The sequence below is a fragment of the Danio rerio genome, chromosome 5, assembly GCF_049306965.1.
Source record: "Danio rerio strain Tuebingen ecotype United States chromosome 5, GRCz12tu, whole genome shotgun sequence".
Taxonomy (NCBI): Eukaryota; Metazoa; Chordata; class Actinopteri; order Cypriniformes; family Danionidae; genus Danio; species Danio rerio.
This window is the reverse complement of record NC_133180.1, coordinates 40476916-40497645: the sequence shown is the minus strand read 5'-3', so window position 1 is coordinate 40497645 and position 20730 is coordinate 40476916. Positions and strand designations below refer to the sequence as shown.

The window sequence follows — 20730 nt, the reverse complement described above, 5'->3', positions numbered from 1 at the left end:
GCTTTTTGCACTTGCTTTTATTTGCAGTTTGTGTGTGCATCATCTGCATAATGATCTTCATTTTTATCTGTTATCGCTCTCTTTTGGTAGTACCCAATTTAAATGTAAGATTTTGGAAACCAGACCTAAATTTAGCGGGAAAGCTCAGGTCTGGTAGAAAATTATACTAAAGTGAACAGGTGAACAAAAACTGAATATACAGTGGGAGTGGTCAGGTGCAGAATAAAACCTTCCATGAGCGAAACTATACAAACAGTCCTATGTAAAGTTTCAGCTCAAAATACCCATTGGATTTATTATACCCTGCTGAATATGTGAATTTTGAGGTCCGAGGACACTGTAGCTGTTTTTGTTGCCTGTGCCTTTAAAAGCAAATGAGCTGGTTCTCCCAGTCCTCTGTTCTCACATGTGTGTCTGCTTCTTTTGCTGTGTCATGCCAGATAAACAAGCAGCCATTGACAGACACGAAGGAAGCAGATCTGAGAATTATCACAGTAAGAGTGGTCCGATTGGTTAGTTGATGTATTTGTTGTGGAGTTAATTCAAGCCTTTCTTCAACGATGAGTAACACACAATGTTGTTACAGAGTTCGTAGCAGTAGCAGTGCGCTATGGCTGCAAATCGGCACTGGATGGAGGCGTGCGCTGTTTTTCTGAAATTATAAATATTTAAAATATTTACTGTTATAAATTAGGTATAATGTTTTAACTGCGCAGTTGAAATCGAAACAACTACATTATCACCTAAAAAAACTTCAAAAGTACATTGTTGTCCAACAGCTGCAATATTTGTCAGACTGAAGTGAGTTTATTGATCTGCTGTTACTCTATGTGTGCAAAGTAATACAGAAGGGTAAGGAGGCTTTACAAGTGCTGTTATTGCAGTATTTCACAGAGCTATCAGCCAATTAGATTCGAGAACCAGACAGAACTGTTGTATATAAGGCCGTACTCACACTAGGTACAGTTGCCTCGAACCGGGCCAAAGCACGCTTGTCCCCCCTCCCGACGGCCCGCGCTCACACCATATCGGGCCTCGGCACGCTTACGTCATCGCTGCTGCGCTGTTCAGAAGCGCTCTCTATGGCAAGCCTTTTTAGCATTTAAATCTTTGTTCTGACTCCATAAATATATTTAGAGATATCTCTAATTATATTTTGACTAGTCATAATTATAATTCGACTAGTCAGAATAACAATTAGAGATAACTGCAATTGCAATTGTACTAGTACGAAATCAGATTGGAGATATCTGCAAATATATTATGACTAGTCATATTCCTCCATTGACTTCCATTGAAAAATATTTGCAGATATCTCTGAGTTTTGACTAGTCACAATTGTAATTAGAGATATCTCTAACTGAGTTTTTACTAGTCATACATTTGGAGATGTCTTTAATTCGTAATATTTAGAGATATTTACAAATATATTTGAAGATATCTCTAATTAATTTACTAATAGTCGAATTACAGTTGTAGATATCCTGAATTGGATTTTTGACGAGTCAAAACTCAGTTAGAGATATCTGCAAATATTTTTCAATGGAAGTCAATGGAGGAATATGACTAGTCACAATATATTTGCAGATATCTCCAATCTGATTTCGTACTAGTACAATTGTAATTGCAGATATCTCTAATTGTCATTCTAACAAGTTGAATTATAATAATGACTTGTCAAAATATATAATTATATCTCTAAATATAATTATGGATAGTCAGAACAAGGTTTAAATGTTAAAACGGCTTGCCATACGCTCTCACTCAGCAGCACGGTGCAGATTTCTCTAGTTATATCCTTTCAGTCGTTTGATATGCAGTGACATGCAGTCAAATATTTCGCCAAACAGTCCTTAGGGATGCGGGGACACGCAGTCAGATATTTTACCGAACAGATCCGCCACTTTTGGCGCTCATAAACAATCAAAGCTCTCGTGCTGCAGGAATGAGGAGGTCTGCTGAAGGCGCGCAGCTGGCGTGCTGTGAGGAGTTTGCGTCTTTAATAAACTACGGCAGTTTGCGATCACTGAACAGCAAGAATGATTAATAAATCCATATCAAACAGTCCCTTAAAAGTCACGTCTCGCTTTTGGTTTCGGGCTTTGGCGCGTTTCGCGCTCACACACAAGCGTACCGCGCCAAAGCCCAAGTGTACCGCGCTCAGGCACACCTCTTCCAACCGGGCCAGGGCCGGCCAAGTGAACCGTGCTTGAGCCCGATTCAGCGCACTCACACTTCTCAAACGATCCGGGAAACGGGCCTGGGCACGGTACGGATGGCATAGTGTGAGTAGGCCCTAAGTTAACATACACTACTGTATGGATATCCGTTATGCTAATGTACAAAATAAACCTGATTTAATGCTAACAAACCGGTACTGAAGCATCTTCTTTAATTGTTGTACTGAACAAAAAATGTGGCTGTGGTGATTCCAGCAGTTATGAATTTACATAGTGATATTTCTGTCTTTTATTTTTTACAAACATGCAATTTTAAAAACGTTTTAAACTTGTGAAACCTATTGCTGAGGTGCAGCTGATCACGGAGAATTGGAACAAATCATTTAATCCCAGTTTCTGTGCAAGTCCTGCCTTGTGGATATGATACTCATTTAATAAGCAAAATTGTCAATCAATTCAATTTAATGTCAATTAATGTGGAAAACCACACTCTTATGTCACGTTGCGGTAGGGCTCAAAATTGCAGTGATTTGGATCTTAATTTATTGTCAGGAAATTTCTCCAAAAAACGTGTTTATTTCACTCCAATATGACTGTGGACACCTATACCTTCTGTTGATTTTGCATCATAGCGCCTTTTGAAAATATTTCAGTATATACTGTATGTGCCAATCTATGTTGTGGAATTTCAAGATCACCAATAACCATCTAGACACTTTAAATAAAAAGAAATCCTAAAATAGATTGACTGTGATTAGTTTCACTCAAACAACATACATAGCACATACTGTACAAATAATTGCCTGTTTTAAGAATAAGCATGTGAAAAGTAAAGTGGCAAGTCAGTGAAATAGAACATTGATTCCAGATTGAATAAATCCATTGCAAAGCTCTCAAAAGGAAATTGAAATAAGATACTGTTATTCCTGACAAATCCCATTTCTTTTCATTGCTAACATGCTGAGCGACGAAGCAGATTTTAATTCTGGTGAGCAGGAATATTTGCTCAGTTGATTAAATACAACCCAAAAGTGTAAAAGAGAACAAAAACTTATTCTTGTCAGGAAACCTTTTATTTCTACCTATAATCATGACTGTAGATTCATTGTATCATTAATGGTTATTTGTGACTTTAAGCCTTTAATCATTTGACGGATTAAAATCTTTAAAGTACATGGAGGTTTGCTAGTTATCAACAGGACTGATGTTGGTAAAAAAAAAAATCTATCATGAAAGTGGAAAAATATACTTTTATTGTTTTTTGAGACAGGAAAATTTGTAAATTACTTCAGAAAACCAGCAAGATCTGACAATGCATTATCCAGAGGATGATAATATGTAGAACAGCCATAAATGAGGTTGATATCGTGATGTTGTTCCTTTAGAGTGGGTATGCGCATTAACTTGGGGAACGTGAAAATATGCAGATTTTGTTTGACTCTGACGTTTAGAAACGAAACTAATAAGACAGTTGTTTAATTTTAATAATGATTGCAAATATGTAATGTAATCGTAAGCTTGGCAAACGGTTTTGGAGAATTCAATGTTTTCCCATTCAGACAGAATGCCCAAGCATACTGCTCGAGCGGCATTTCAAAGATGGCCACCGAGTAAAATGACTTGCCTTTTAAAATAAAAAGTTTAATAATTTATATTTGTAATGTGAAGTGGGATGCTGAAAAGTAAGTGCAGATCCAAATGCATGCAGGGTTTATTATCCGGAGAATGATCAGACAAGCAACAATCAACACAAGAGCAAGCAGAAGTATAAGGGCAGTCCAGAGTCGCGGACAATACACAGGCAAGTGGTTAAAAGGCAGACACCATACAACATAATAAATTAAACAAACAAACAAGGCAAGGCAAGGGTCAAAACAGGCAAGAAAACCTTGTCTTAATGTTCACAAAAGCAGTATAACAAGACTCCCTTGTGTGTGTGTTTCTGTGCTGCCTTTAAAGTCCATGTAATCAGTTTTGAACAGCTTTAGCTGAGTGTTAGCAATCAGTGGGAAACTGGAACAGGTGTGAGTGTGTTGTGCATGACAGGATTTGTAGTCCATATGGTGACGGATTTGTAGTCCCGAGTGAAAGTGAGTTATTCCCTGCGATCTACAAGACTGGATTGCTGGTGATCCTGACAAAACTGTTGTCCAGCCTCAGTGATATAGTAGGACACATTTCACACATTTCACATTTTTGTCCAACATTAAAAAATAAGATTCACTACATTTAGTTTGTCACCTAAAACTTACCAACAACCAAAAGTGCCTCAATCACTCATCTCCTCATTGTCACTTATGCATAAAGCATAAATGTGTTTTTGCAATAGGGAAATTATTCTTAGTAATAGTTTACTAGCCTACAACAGGGAAGGAAGCAAAAAAAGATCAGTTTGCAGATTTTGAGTATGTTTACTAGTCATTTTTAAGTCACTTTGGAGAAAATCATCTGCTAAATAGAGAAAAAGATGTAATTGTAAATCTAAATTAAAAACATGTAAATGGGTCAAAACAGAGGCAGAGATTCTTCAATCAAACAAACAAGCAAAGATCTGCTGCAAGGAGATGCTGGTGTTAAACTCTGCTGGGCAAAACTCTGTAAGAATATGACCACAAAAGGAGTTTTGCTTGAGCATTCTGTTCTTTTTGTAAAATGTTTATAGCATATCTGTCAACATTAGGATGTGAATATAAGGGATATGCCCACCATCATAATAAGGCATACCCCTTTTAAAAAATCCCCAAATTACTAAATATGTTCATTTGGAGCAGTTCCATTGTAAATTAACAGTTAAATGGTCAGTAATATGTTTTATTTTTATTATTTACAAAAGAAAAAAATAAATAGTATACATTAGCAGCAAATATATTAGCAAACAGCTATAATAGCTAATAAAATAAATATTATGAAGAAATAAAATCAAGCTATCAAATCTCATTAGCTGTTTTTTTCACGGCATAACTTACACATTCTGATTAAAGAGCAACGAATGAATATAATTTATTTATATTTTTTTCGTTTGATTAACTTTAAATAACAGGTATCACTTTAAAAATGCACACTTCTAACATTTTAGCTTTTTAATGCTCATTTAGGACGAAATTAGAAGAAAAAAATCACCAAGATCGACATCTTTAGATATTATTATTATTATTAATTATGTTTATATGTCTGTTCAAACACGCAGCCAAAACCCAGACTTTCACTCAACTTCAAATCACGTGTACAGAATCCATTTGGGAAATAGCGTATGTTTATCACTATGTAGCTCGTCAGCTGCCAGTCACACGTATGACTGTTTTGAGGATTGCGTATGAAGAGGAGTCAGCATGTGTAAGGAAAAGGAACAGGAATCCTGCCGTTTTTATATTTACTTCAAAGTGTTTTCATGCTTTGTTTTCAAAGTGAAAGCACAGAACAGACTCACACTTAAGAGCAAGGGCGGCCCCTGGTGGTTCGGCGGTATGGGTAAAATACCTTTATTTATACCTTTACGGTATAATAGCGGGATAGAACAGTAAAATACGGGAGAATCCCGGGAAAAACGGGAGGGTTGACAGGTATGATATAGTTCCTTAAATGCATACTGTCCTTTATAGTAACATCCAGGTAAACTAGCGCCCAGATTTATTGTAACAAATTAGCTTTATCAGATTACTTTCCACTTCTCCTATAACTGTCATTGAACATCTTTTAGGTTTTGACAAATATTTAGTATTTTACATCAAAGCATAAATTTTGATGGTGGTTTGTAGACACAATTGTTCAGTTCAACATCTTGAATAGAGAGTAGAAAATAGAATAGTGATCTGCTTGACAGTTCCTCGGTATTAGATATCACGGCCACAAGCTACTCTTCTCTTCCAAACAGAAGAAAAGAAATACTACTCCAAAACGTTAGTACCATGGGAAAACATAGACTGGACATCCCCACCATTAATGACATCAATGCAAACTTCCCATTATCTTTAAAGTTAATTATGTTAATATTATGTAAATCTATATAATCACTACTGTAAACTACTGTATTAAAGAGATGACCTTATCCTTCATTCTTTCTCATATGTTTTTTAACGTTTATGAGCTTCTTTCTTTTGTTGAACACAAAAGAAGATATTTTTATATTTTGGCATGTAGCCTTTTAATGTTAACTTCATTTGATCTGTATGCATTCACAGGCATCTCTCCTAGCCTACAGGAGTCTGTCTGTTAGCCATGTGTTATAACCAATAAATGTCTTTGTACTCTTTCATTCTAAAGTTGTACGAATAAGTGTAATTGTTAACTTGTTTGTACAATATCACATCTATTTAGGTATCCATTGTCACTATAGCTTTCATGCTGATTTTTTACTACTACTGTACCTTGTGAATTGATGCCACTAAGGCACAGCTGTCACCTGCGGATAAAGTAATTTTGGTAACACTTTACTATTAGGTTGTATCAGTTAATGTTAGTTTATGTATTTACTAACATGAACAAACAATGCACAATAGATTTATTACAGTATTTTTGCTAACATTAGTTAATTTAAAAAAATGTTGATGTTTGATGAAAATGTTTGTTTGTTAATTTTAACTTACAGTGCATTAATTATTGCAACTCAGGCTCATTCTAAAACCGTACCGCAATATACATTTCTGGAGTGCGCCAAATACGTCCAAGGAGCTACGTTTTTTCAGATGTCAAATTTTTCTCGCAAGTGTCATTTACGCCTTCTGTTCTAGTGTAAACCCACCAGAGGCGTTGTCGACTGATTTACTGAATGACTGAATGACTGACTGACTGACCGATCGACTGACCCACCCTCCTCCTTACCTAAACCCAACCAATGATGTTTTTAAAAGTACAGATTGACTCGCCCACCCACTTTCCTTAACCCAACCGACCATTTTATAAAGCAATCCAAAAAAAGAAAAGCCCTCGCGTGATTTTTTTTTTATACCATGTTTTCACCGTTATTTACTTGTTTATTTTATTTTTTTAGCCTTTGTTTTTGACTTGCCTCCTTTCTGAAACTGCTGAACTCTGTCCCCATGGTCAACTCCTCTCTGCATTTCAAGTCCGCTGACATACATGTTGAGCTAATTGGACAAACTGGTAACAAAGGGAAAGCAGTCCACACAGAGGTAAGCGGCCAGCAGTTAAGCGTGAAAAGGAATGGTTTTATACCGCCCTGTAGCATTCATTTTAAAAATGAAATGCAGCCATACATACTTCTGGCTACTTAATTCGTGATCTCCAGAAATGTATATAGGGCTACGCTTTCAGAATGAGCCTATGTTGAATTAATGTTATCAATCACAACTTTGCTCTTTAATAATGCTTAAGTAAATGTTGAACAATAATTAATAAATGTTGTACAAGTGTTGTGAGTGAATGAAACCTTATGTGCATTTACAACAAGTCAAATCCTGCAGTGTGTGTACAGTATGCCCATTTTATTCTGATTACTTTCACATCACATGCATTGCATGAAAACCCCTGTAAAAAGTGAAGTATACTTTCGGCTTTATTGTTTATGGATTTTGTCAGTAGGCAGTTGAGTAGTGGTCATTTATGGCGGTCCGAATGTCTTCACTTTTAAAGCAATGTGACTGAATGCATTTTCAACTGCCTCTGAACTTTTCAGACCCCGTTCATTTTATTCTATTTAGTTCTGTTCACCTGTGACGAAATTAAAAATTTGCAGGTGCAAAGAGGTTTCTGTTTTTGGGTGGGTTCAGTAAGGGCACAATACACTTGAGTTTAACTCAATTGCTTTATAGCTTTGATTCATCCAAAACTTAATACTCTGTTATCATTTACTCACCATTCACTTTTTCCAATTACTTATGAAAGCAAAACAAGATATATTTGAAGAAAGCTGGAAAACCGGAGCGTTGACTTCCATACTATTTGTTTTTCTTACAATGGAAGTCAGTTGTTACAGGTATTCAGCCTTCTTTTCTATTCTGTTCTTAGTGTTCAAAAGAATATAGAAACCACTTAATTAATATTAATTATTAATCAATTAATATTGAGAAAGCACTTGAGGGTGAGTAAATACATTTAAAAAACTATGCCTTTAATTGCCTATCTTTTCCCCTTGTACAGTGCATGAACACAGCATGACAAAGCTGAAAAAGAGTCAAAATTAGGACCAAAATTTCACTGTGTATGCCTGGCATAACATATGCACCTTTCCGATTAGCTTCATTTAGCACCTTGTATGCTGGGTCGTTGTGGGACAACCAGCACAGGCCAAGCTATCCTCCTGATCATGGCCTGAAAAACAGGCCTGAAGGTCTTATTTCAGCCTATGTGAGCAAGGGATTAACACCGCGGTGCATATGTACAGTCTGTGTTCGCAGCAGGGTTTTACTTGGCTAGTGAGCGATGGCTCCAACCATCAATTTCGAAAGGGGTGAATTTGTGGAGAGTGGCATTTTTTCGACGGAGTCAAACAATGGACAAAGAGCATGGCTGTGGTTGTGCTGGGGGTTTTGAAGGAGTGGGAGGGGGAGGGGGGGTTCAAACTCGAGTCTCCGGAGCCTGTCATGAGCACGCGAGGTCAGGACATCTGCTGACATTTACTGCTGGGTCTGAGCCAGGCTGCAGGTTTCAGGGCTCCTGCCAGGGCCTCATATCAGGCCTGCGTAAAACCACCAGGCTCTCTCGCCTCTCTGAAACTCACACCAGAATGCTCGGAACCTGCATGACCTTACGCTTTTTGATCCAGGCCTAGTGGTGCAGCATTTATGAGGACGTTGTGAATTGTAAACTTGCTGAGAGGGCATGAGCCGGTTTTCGACATGACCTCGCTTCTAAACACCAGTTAAGGAGAAATTTTTTTTTTCAGCGCTATCCGTACGCTCAGACCCGAGCCAAACTCCTGATCGCTCCCATTCCCTCTGTATGGACCTGATTTATTAGAGGGAAAAAAGTAATGCTTTCACTCATCTGCCTAATTCACATTCATCTCGGAAAAAGTCACAGATGCAGAGCGAAAGAAAGGACGGCGATGAAGGAGTCTAGTTTTAATCGCATAAAGAAAGCTTTACGTTTACTGTTGTCCATTATTTCAGCGCAGTCATAAGTCATTGTGGAACCTTTTCTCCACAATAGCCATCTTTCAGTCAACCATCTCTTTCATTCAAGCTTTTCCCATTGCGTCAAGTATTGAGTTTCTCAGGGCGAAATCCCTTCATTTGTTCAATTGTGATTTGTTGGCAGGATACCACAATGCCTATCTGTCAAACGAAGCATGTTATGTACTAGCCTATAACAGGGCAACAAAAGGGCAACATCTGATTAGCATTCATAGCACAGTCTCCCTCGTCCCTTTGGTATTTTATTACCACAGGTGCAGAGGCATTCATTGATCAGATGCACGCTACAGGCAAAGCAAGTCTTAATTGAAAACATCTCTATTTATACACCTGCAGGCACTAAAGGTCTCGGTGAGCAAAAGGAGGCCTGAAAAGGCAGAGAGAAAGGGAGGAAGGAAAGCAGAGAGAAAGCAAACTGTGGAAGGCGGAAAATAAAAAGGAGCTGCTAAAGGAAAGAGATTAAGTGTTTGTTTTGCTGAGTTGATGGTAAAAGTGATCCAATCAATGATTTTAAATGTAATAAAAGTCACTCATCTACTTTTATGTGTTGTTGTACTGGATCTTAAATTCATATGTGTGGGGACAATAAAATATATGTATTTTTCAGTGAATACTTGAATTTTGTCAAATGTTTCTGATTCATAAAATTTGTTAATCAAAGAATTGCAAAAAAAGTATTACTTTTAAAATAAAATAAAATAAATAAATAATAATAATAATAAATAAAAATATGAAGCAGCACTGTTTGAACTGTTTTCACAAATGAGAATACAAATTTTTTTTTTTTTAATTATATCAACCAATTTGAAAGGGCAATTTAGTTTTTATTTGTATAAATTTCTAGAATTAACAGTTGTTACTGTTGACGAACCAAATACTTACATTCTGCTGAGAACATCTAGATGAATATAGATACATGCTATACAAGTTGACTTTTGTTCATTTTAGCTATTATTTGGTGATGTTTTCTAATGCTAATCCCTATTAATAGCTTATTATTTAAATTCTTCCTTCTCTTTCCAATATCATGTGACCAAAACAACTCTTGATTTTTTTTTGTAAAGTGACTTCAGCTTTTATCTGTATAAACAAACAACAATGTGGAAAGTAATGACAGCATATTGCTCAATTTCATGTGACCCAACAAGTGACATCCTTCAACACAGCCTTCAAATATGTAAAAAAAATCTATTCGGTTATGTTCAAGTATTGTATAACATTGATTAAAAATTTTAACAGTCCAGACTTACAGAAATTCAGAATTTAAGTGAACATAGTAAGTTAAAACATCTAATAATTCAGAGAATTCCGAGGCAGAAACAAGCTTCCATAAAAACCACTTACAAATCCAAACGTAACTACGTTTTATTAGTTTAGTGGTGAATTCGTTTTCGAGTTCAGCCATATGAAAATATACAATGTTAAAGGAGGCATGGCACCCAACCCCATCTCTAAACCCAATTGTCATTGGGGGATAAGCAATTTGTACTAAATTAAACGAATGAGTACGAATTAACGATTAAATCAAAAAGATACAAATTGCTGTGTGATCGTGTTGATTAATCTGTGCCCCGCACTAATACTGTAAACTTAAAATTCCTATAGAGTGTGAGCTTTTAGACATATATTGCCATTTAGATTTATTCTTGTTTTAAGAATTTCGCCTTTCTAACTGTGAGTCTTTTTTCTCCTCGCAATTGTGACTCTTTCTCAATTTCAACCTCTTTTACAATCATACATAACAGAGCTAAACTTGCGTATTAACCATAGGATACACACAACAATATGGTAACCTATAAACAGCACTGAAGTGATCGAGTCCTCGTGTGGATGAGATGGTTATTTGTGAAAACAACATTTGAAGGAATAGTTCTTTCAAAAATGAAATTTAAGATGATATTTTTGAAAAATGTTGGAAACCTGTAACCATAACCATCAGAAAAAACAAATACTATGGAAGTAGTATTTTTCAAAATTTCTTCTTTTGTGTTCAACAGAACAAAAAATTATTTTAACTTGTTTAGAACAAGTCAAGGGAGAGTAAATGATAAATTACAATTTTTTGGGTAAACTATCCGTTCAAATCATTTATTCATTCATTCATTCATTTTCTTTCCAGCTTAGTCCCTTTATTAATGTGGGGTTGCCACAGCGGAATGAACCGGCAACTTATCCAGCATATTTTTTACGCAGCGGATGCCCTTCCAGCCGCAACCCATCCCTGAGAAACATCCATACACACCCATTCACACTCATACACTACAGACAATTTAGCTTACCCAATTCACCTGTACTACATGTCTTTGGACTGTGGGGGAAACCGGAGCACCTGGAGGAAACCACATGAACACAGGGAGAACATGCAAACTCCGCACAGAAATGCCAACTGACCCAGCCGAGACTCAAACCAGCAACCTTCTGGCCGTGAAGCGACAGCACTACCTACTGCGCCACTGCGTCATCCCGTTTAAATAATGTTAAATTACTTAGCGAACCATAACAGTCAACATCTGCACCCAAACAAAGACGCTGCAACTTAAATGTAAACATTAATACACATAAACAGCCAACGCTGTAAATAATGCTGCGTTCCACACAACTGATTTGTGTTGGAGCAACATAAAAGAATTAAGTTATCTTGTTTATTATTACAAATGCAAATAGATTGAGCATAAAACAATCAAGTTGTACCCAAAAAACTTAACAATTGTAGTTTCAGCTTATTTAAAATAAGTAGTTTGAACAATACTTTTTTGTAAAATAAGAACAATTGAGCCTAAATTAATCTGTTAAACTTCTGAGGCCTGAATCCAAACCTTAACTGGCTATAGCCTATATAAAATTGAATGTCTAAGTAAAAAAGCAAACACGCTATAGGAGTCCTTTCAAAGAGTTCATTGGCTTGAAGCAAACACAATAGCATCTGAGAGTGCTTTACTCTACAAAAGGCTGTGTTAAATTATATGCCTAAAGAGTTATTTTCTTATTTGACTGCAATTTGATCTGTAATAGACGTTTCTGTCCTTTTTGCCATGTTATTTTGCTTGAACTGAGAGCCAGAACGTCTTTCTGCGCTTGATTTTCACAAGCACTGAACGCCACAAAGACACGTCTGCAGGTGGTTAAGCAGGGGAGCTGCCACAAGAAAACACAAATATAGTTCTCCAAAAATGTTTCCTGAAGCCTCACCACACCAACTATGCAATCCCTGTCCAAGTCAGCGACCAAGTTTACAGCATCCCAAAACTCCCACAAACACACATTAACACCACTTTTGCCTCTCTTACAGTGAAGGGACGAAAGATCTGCATTTAAGATACACTTGAGCTGTCAGGTGCGTCTATAAAAAGCATTCGCGTCAGCAGAAAGTCCATGCTGCTTTCAGCCAAGATCTATCTAGAAAGAGGCTGTTGTGTCCTTGGAGTTTTAGATCCTATAATCCAACATAAGTTACCATCTTAACGTCATTTGATGTCTTTGATATTTACAATGAGTCTGTGTCAATAATATATTCATTCTCCAAAGTCAATGGACCTCATTCATCCAACAGGAGCAGAATGAATTGTTCGTAAAACCCTTCGCACGTAGATTGTGACATTAAATTGAATGTGACGATGTACGTCAGAGTGGTTTAACAAACGATATACACAGAAATTCACTCTGCTCACGTTTCACGAAGGAAGCCTGACACGTTAACTGGAAAATACATGTTCTCAAGGTCACATACTGGTTTGAAATCTGTCCCCTTTTCATGGTCACTACACAAAAACCTTACTTCTGTTGGCTTCCTGAAGCAAGCCTGGAGGCCTCGGCAGCTGCTTTTCTTGTCTCAAATTCCTCCCTCTCCAAACTGCTATCCTTGAGGCCCAGCTCCACCAGCTGGCGGGCCAGTTCCTGATCCTGGAGGAGCAATAACACAGATCTGCTGAGCTAGAGGTGGCTGTACAATATGAAAAAAAAAAAATCATGGCATTCGACAATCTACCCTGGCATGGCATTTTTAAACAAACAGGCTAGTGTATGTACAACACATTTGTGCTAGTTTTGAGCTCAAGTGCTATTTATATCAATCCAATTTTAGTATACATGCTATTTATATGACAAAAGGACATGACTTGAGCTGTGCTGACAGTTTCGTGGCTGCCAGAATCAAGGATTTTTTGCCACATGTCACTGCAGCCTAGTTAAACCTGGATTGTATCATTTCCATATGATTTAGCGAGATGCCTTATGCCCACAAAAGGAGGAGCTGCTAACATGTGGTTATAGGGCATTGGGTTTGCAGTGAGGTGCTGTTTAAGAAAAACCTGGAAAGACCCATTTGCGAAGGGTTAAATCCACTGTTAAAACTAACGGATTCATAAAAACACTAAAAGTCAAACAGTAAAAAAGAAAAAATGCCAAATGAAAACAAAAAGTGTTTTTCCTCTGTAAAGCTGTTAAATCTGACACCATTAACGGTAAAGTCTATAGGATACGCGGCCAGCCGGAAGTTTTTTATGATACTGTATAACAATAATTCATATTTTTACAGTACTGTGACGGGGTAGACGTTAAAACATCCAATTTATTGGGTAATTCAATTAATTAATTCAATTATTTTCTTTTCGGCTTAGTCCCTGTATTAATCAGGGGCCGCCAAAGCAGAATGAACCGGCAACTTATTTAGCATATGTTTTACGCAGCAGATGCACCTCCAGCCACAACCCAACACTGGGAAACACCCACAAACTCTTGCATGCACACACGTACACTATGGCCAATTTAGTTTATTCAATTCACCTATTGCGCATGTCTTTGGACTGTAAGGGGAAACCGGAGCACCTGGAGGAAACCCATGCAAACACGGGGAGAACATACAATCTCCACACAGAAATGCCAAATGACCCAGCCGGGGCTTGAACCAGCGACCTTCTTGCTGTGAGGCGATTGTGCACTGCGCCCCGTGCTGCCCCTGAGTAATTTATTAGATAACATAAATAATAATACTCTGTATAACTGCTGTTTTTACATTACTGTGAAAGTTGGGGTTGGGGTTGGGGTGGTGGTAGACTTTAATAAAATATGCAAAGAAATAAAATACAATTAATGGGAAATTTTATAAATAATTTAAATATGTTTTATTAACTTCCGGCTGCAACCATATCTGATCTAGCAACAACCACCATTAACATCACCAAAGAATCCAAACTTAATTTACAATGTAAAACAACAGTTAAAAAATCATTTTTGATTTGTAAACATGGACTTTATGACCACAAGGCATAATTTATTTGATAAAATACAATAAAAACAGGAACATTGTTCAATATGGCACTGTAAAATAACTCTTTTTCTACTTAAATATACTTTCACATTTCATTTTTTTCCTGTGATGAAGTTAAACGTTTAATGTTTAATCATACAATTGTTGTAAAATGTTTGCAAAAAAGTATTAACTACTTTTAAATACTTTCAGAGACATGAATTTTTTCAAATATTTTATAATAAAATAAAAAATGGTCTAAAAGAGATAGACATCATAAAGCCCTATTGTTGTTTTGTTTTAAATTGCCCTAATTAATGATAATGGATACATTTATTAGATCAACTAATTTTATACATTATAACGGTTTTTTATCTGACGGACAAACTGTGCCTTTTCATGCACACAGAAATATTGGGTATCTCTTGACTCAATCAGACGTAGTTAAATGGCAAAAAGAAATGTGAGTTTAATTTCGACTTAAGTTATCATGTCGCCCTCTAGCGTTAAACTGCAATACAGTCTACTTGTGATACAACGTTACACACCACCAAACTATTTCAATTCACTCATTAAAATGCTGAACTACAAAACAAAAAACAAACAAATAAATAAATACAAATATAAAACGCACACTGTTTGCGAGTTTCACAATGATGAAAGAAATCCGGGCAATTTAAAATAATTATGTGATGTGCATTCGGATATTATTTGCGCTCAGTTAACTTAGCGTACAATATGAATTGTAATACGTCACCTCAAGGTAAAACAGATCCACAGGTTTAATCTGGGAATCTAAAAAGTCCTCATAGGTGCGAAACTCATCCATTTTTTCACCCGAAAAGACGCCTTTGCCGTTATCCATCCTGTTTACGTTGAGTTGTTCCCATGGTAACAGACAGTGCTGCGTTTTCTTCCTGTTGCAAACCAATCATAAACCATGTCCGCCCAAAACAAACTGTCGCGGGAAACATGATGAGACGTTGAACAACATCTCGATGTACAGCAAGTATATTTGCTTGATTGTTTGTCTGCCATCAGTGCTGGTCCATGTTAACTTTATTTCAACGAACAATAGCCTATATCAGCTAGGATGAGATTAGCTGAAAAATTCACTGCTATACATCCAAATACTGTTATAATAAGTACAATTATATAAATGAAATAAATCCAAGTGACAGCTGATTGAATGTATATCATGTCCTGTTGTTTGACATAGTTTTGATCTTCAGGAGGCTACTAAAAAAAACAAGGGAACTAGTAAAAACTTACCTAATGATTTCTTGTGGTCTCTGATTTCTTCCATGGCTAAATTCAGCTGTGGAAAAAACTAAAATAAATAAAAGACCACTTGACAGTTATTGTCAGTTATCTGTACGTATTTACAGTAAAATGTTGTGTTTTATTTTATAAACTATTGATAATGTGTTTTTATTGTCATTTAGAGACCATTTTATGCCACTCATTATATAATGCCAGAAGAATGACAATTCAATTGCATCATGATGCAAGTATGGTTTTCCAAAGAACAAACAATATTTTCTTTTTAAGAACATTTTATTTAATTATAGTCATTTTAACAATTTAATAAGTTGGCATTGGAATCAGAATGTGAAATTGTATGTCCTAAACAAATTAAAAGAAAATTGAACAAAAAAATTCAAGGTAAATAGAACTAGAAAAAAATAACAGATCTCAGATAAAAATGTACTATAGTAAATTATAGTAAATTCTATAGTTTTTTTAATCATACTGACACTGACACCTCCAAAAGAGATTGAGGTTGCGCAATCAACTTAAATGTTGCTGATTTAGTTTTTTTTTTTTTTTTTTGTCTGGCCTATATTGCATCAACAAAAATTATTGTTGTCATGGCCATGTGTTGATAATCAATATATTGATAATTGCGACAGGCCTATTAATGTGCATTATCAAAATTGTAAAAGTTTCACATAGGAATATTTTCACAGAGAATAAATTTGCAAAAAAATAAAATAAAATAAAGGCGTGTAACTATAAAATAATAAATATTTCGTTGTATTACCTAATTTGTTAAAAATTGTATTCATTCATTTATTTATTTCCTCACAATGACCTTTTAGATTTTTTTATTCAAACTTAAAAGCATTGTAATAAAGTCATTGTTATGTTGTTACTTATCGTGCGTCAGTGTGATGACATGTGAGACTGTATGATTAATTCATTATTAACAGCAAACGTCAGCATTAATATTTGAAGAGTTCCTTTACATAATCTGTTTTATGTGTGTTTTGTTTTGTTTTGTTGTGTGTGTGTGTGTGTGTGTGTGTGTGTGTGTGTGTGTGTGTGTGTGTGTGTGTGTGTGTGTGTGTGTGTGTGTGTGTGTGTGTGTGTGTGTGAGTGAGTGAGTGTGTGTGTGAGTGAGTGAGTGAGTGAGTGAGTGAGAGAGCGAGAAAGAGATAGTGGGTCTATTTTTGTTTGTGTCTATTTATATTTTGTGTGTACTATATGTATGTTTGTGAAAGCCTTCTCTTTTGTCTTTCAATAGTATTTAAAGGGCATTGATTTCTACAATGAAATCTGTTGTTACATCAGAATGAACCTACCTAAAGATCCAATATGTTAATTTAAGGAATGGTTAACCCAAAAATGAAAAATCATTTACTCTCCCTCAAATAGTTACAAAGCTTTGTGGGTTTCTTTTCTTTTTTGAAAAGAAAAGAAGACATGAATAATGTTGGAAATTTGAAATCCCATTGTAGTCCCAATGTCTACCAGTTTCCAACATTCCTCAAAATGTTTTATTCTGTTTTCAACACAATAAAGAAACTCAAACAGGTTTGGAACAAGTGGAGAGAGAATAAAGGATGACAGAACTTTACTTTTTGGGTGAACTGTCCATTTAACATAATTTGACACATTGGCATGTTTGGTAAGGTTTTAAATAAAACGTAGACACGTGAACTTTTTAAAACTTTAACTTTTTTTATTATGGTAGGGTTGTTGTACATTACTGGATCTTTACATGGATTTTGACATTAATGAATATCAGGGGAGTGAATTTGCCGATCAGCTTGATTTATTTTGCTAATCTATAATTGGTTGTGGTTCAAAATCATTTCTTGACAATCAGGACTGTGTAGTTTTTTGAAAAGTCAGGCCAAAATGTACATGGAGAAAAGTAATTCATCCTTAACCACTAGGTGTCAGACCTCTTTAAACTTTTATGAAGCAGTTCTCAGTGTGGAACGTTCTGGGCATTTAAAGGGACAGTTCACCCAGACTGAAAATTCTGTCATCATTTACTCACCCTACACTTGTCGGAAACATGTTTGAGGGTCTGGTCGTACATTATATTAGATTACCTTTACTAATATGTACGTAAACTGAAATTAATCATTTGTTACAATAGACTTATTGTGTAAAACATGGGATGCTCTGATCAGGATTTTTGCAGTCAATACTGAGTACCTATTTCTTGTCATGGTGACTGGCTGATACAGAGTACTAAATTCTGATGCATCAAGCTTTATATAACTTTGCCATTGCATAAATCACTTAAGTGGAGATCTTTTCTTACCTAAGAGAATAAATTTAAGGATTTTGCATTGAACAGTTAAGGAAAATCACTTAAACATGTCTTGTTTAATCATTTAGTATGGACATGTTATGGTCAGAATGAAGCAGCTTTATTGAAAATAATAGATTAAACAGATTTTTAAAAAATTGGTAAGAAAAATTACTATTTGGGAACATTGCAAATGAAGGAAAAATTCAACATCTCTCAATAAAGAAAATGCTTTGAGTGCATATTTGATTCCTAATCATTTAAAATGCACACCTATAAGCACTGCTGATGTATAACCTAGGGCGCATGTGTGTCTTCCTCTGCTTGTAAACTCACCAACAAACTTGTGATCAGTTCATGAGATCAGTTAGGTTAGCAAGTACTAATCGCATCATTAATTCCAATTTTCAGCCAATACTGATTTCCAGCCCATCGATTGGAGCATCCCTAGTAAATACACTATTTTTACATTGTACTTATGATTGATTTAATACCCGCACATCATTACAACTGTAATTAATTTATCTAATTACATTGTTGACCTTGCCTTACTTCTTAACTCACCCATAAACCTACCAATACCATCAAACTTGTCCCTAACCCTACCCATATCTCACCTCTAGAGCACCAGAAGTGTTCTGCAATACATTATGAACACAGTAAGTACAGTGTATTTATTGTTTGATGGAAGTACATAGTAGAAAAGGCCATCTAATATAAAATGGGACAAAATGTCTTGCTGTTGAACACAAAATAAGTTATTTTTAAAAATACTGAAAACTTCTGACTTCTATTTGTTTTTCCTATTATAGAAATCATTCCGGTTTCTAACATTCTTCAAAATATCTTCTTTTGTGTTCAACAGATGAAAGAACGTCATAAAGGCAATTAAATGGTGAGTAAATTAATTTTTTTAGTTAAATTACTGTATTTCTTAAGCTGTAATTTTTGCCACCATAGAAGCATACAGTTTTTCAGAAAGTTTTAAAAATTTTGAATGATAAAGCTTGTTTTCACAAACAATGTTCACAGTCTATTGGCAAACTTCCAAGCAGTATGAGGAAACCTTTTCATGTTTACCGCTTATGCAGACACCATTTGATGTGGATTCCTTGACGTCTTGACCCCTGTATTTCAACCTGTTTGATGAGACACATTGTTGTAAACCATTTTTCAGTGGAATGTCTGACCTTCACCAAACCCTGACTTTACCCCGTGGATCAGACCTTCAGTATATGGCACAAGCCAGCTGTCCTGTCAATTGTAATTCAGTCTTTAGACATTACCACTACTACTATCACTGGACGCTCAAATAATTATGAGCCGATTCAATCCATTTGTAGGTAAAGTATGCACAAACTCAACCCACGGGGATTAACATTTTATTTTCATTGAATAAGAAATTAACCCAGAGCTTGGGTTTGTACATATTTGACCCAAAATGAGGTTAAAACATCCCAGAATTTATAAATAAAAAAACAGTTCCTGTTGGGTTTTTTTTGTTGTTGTTTTTTTTCTTAGCAAAGAAAAATGAATCTTTGGATACAAAAAGACACATCCTAAAATGTAATTCAGTGTAACAATAGTTTATATACTAAAATTCTTATCGGCTTAGATCATGAATAATTTTCTGACTTAGTAAAATACTATGATTAAGGACCACAGTGGAGTCTCAAATTTTTAAACTAGTTGACGTTTTAAATATTTACACTTTGTACTCACACTAGGCCATCCAAACCGTGCCGTGGTATGTTTGACCTCCATTTTCGGGTTCATTTGACAAGTGTGAGTGCTCCGAATTGTGCCCAGGCATGGTTTGGTTGGCCAGCCCTGGCCCGGTTGGAAGAGGATTGCCAGAGCATGGTTTGTTTGGGCTTTGGCACAGTACGCTTCTAGTATGAGTGCAAATCATACTTGAGTGTGAAACTGAAGACCCAGTTTCACTTTTAAGGGACTGTTTCATCTAAATTTATTAATTATTCTTACCTATCAGTTAACTCGAACTGTCATAGTATGTTAAAGATACATCTTTTAAAAGCAAAGCACAGGTACACTTGATCTTTTTTAATGAGTTCTGGTCAGATTATGTTGTTTTATTTGTACATAAACATGTTACACTGAATAACAATGGAACATAATTTGACTCAAACATAATGTTGTCATGGCATTTTAATCAAAATTATTTGAAACATCCAAATAGACACTTTTAACAGCATTTAATTTGCCTTCTATGTATATCAAATTGCTTATTGTAAATTTCATTTGATGCAAACCACTAAATGGGATGTTTCCTCTTTGACTCATACACATATAGACCCTTTTCACATTTACGGGTTTCTCAGCAGCAGAGGTTGTCATAGTTGGGTAAACTTAGAGCGCAGTGAATAGGAGAGTACAACAAATTATTTTTTTACAATCCTATTTGATGTAATAATAAAAGAAAAGTGCCACGAAGCTGTTAAGACTTTCAGAAAAAAAAAATAATATAGTGTGAGACCGATGATCAGAAGAGAGAGTATTGTCAAATTTACTCTCAGTCCCATAGACTCTGCATTAGAAACATCTCGCACAAGCAGTAATTAGTTTTTTTGTAATTTGACGCAAAAATGATATACGTACATAAATACATATAAATGTACAAATGTTTTTTTTTAAAAATATTTTCTT

General features: G+C 35.6%; 1 protein-coding gene across 6 annotated transcripts in view; it reads right to left on the bottom strand.

Annotated features, from left to right (window-relative positions):
* Positions 1–15404, bottom strand: part of cfap299 (cilia and flagella associated protein 299) — a 101466-nt gene extending 86062 nt beyond the window's left edge. For all 6 annotated transcript variants that reach the window (XR_012405948.1, XR_012405947.1, XR_012405950.1 and 3 more), the window contains 2 exon segments: positions 15274–15404; positions 13047–13171 (listed from right to left, as the gene is read on the bottom strand). Coding sequence is in view for 2 of the 6 variants with exons in the window: in NM_001115124.1 (NP_001108596.1) it covers positions 13047–13171; positions 15274–15381 (233 nt within the window). In the remaining 4 variants the exon portion in view is untranslated.
* Positions 15405–20730: the final 5326 nt, after the last annotated feature.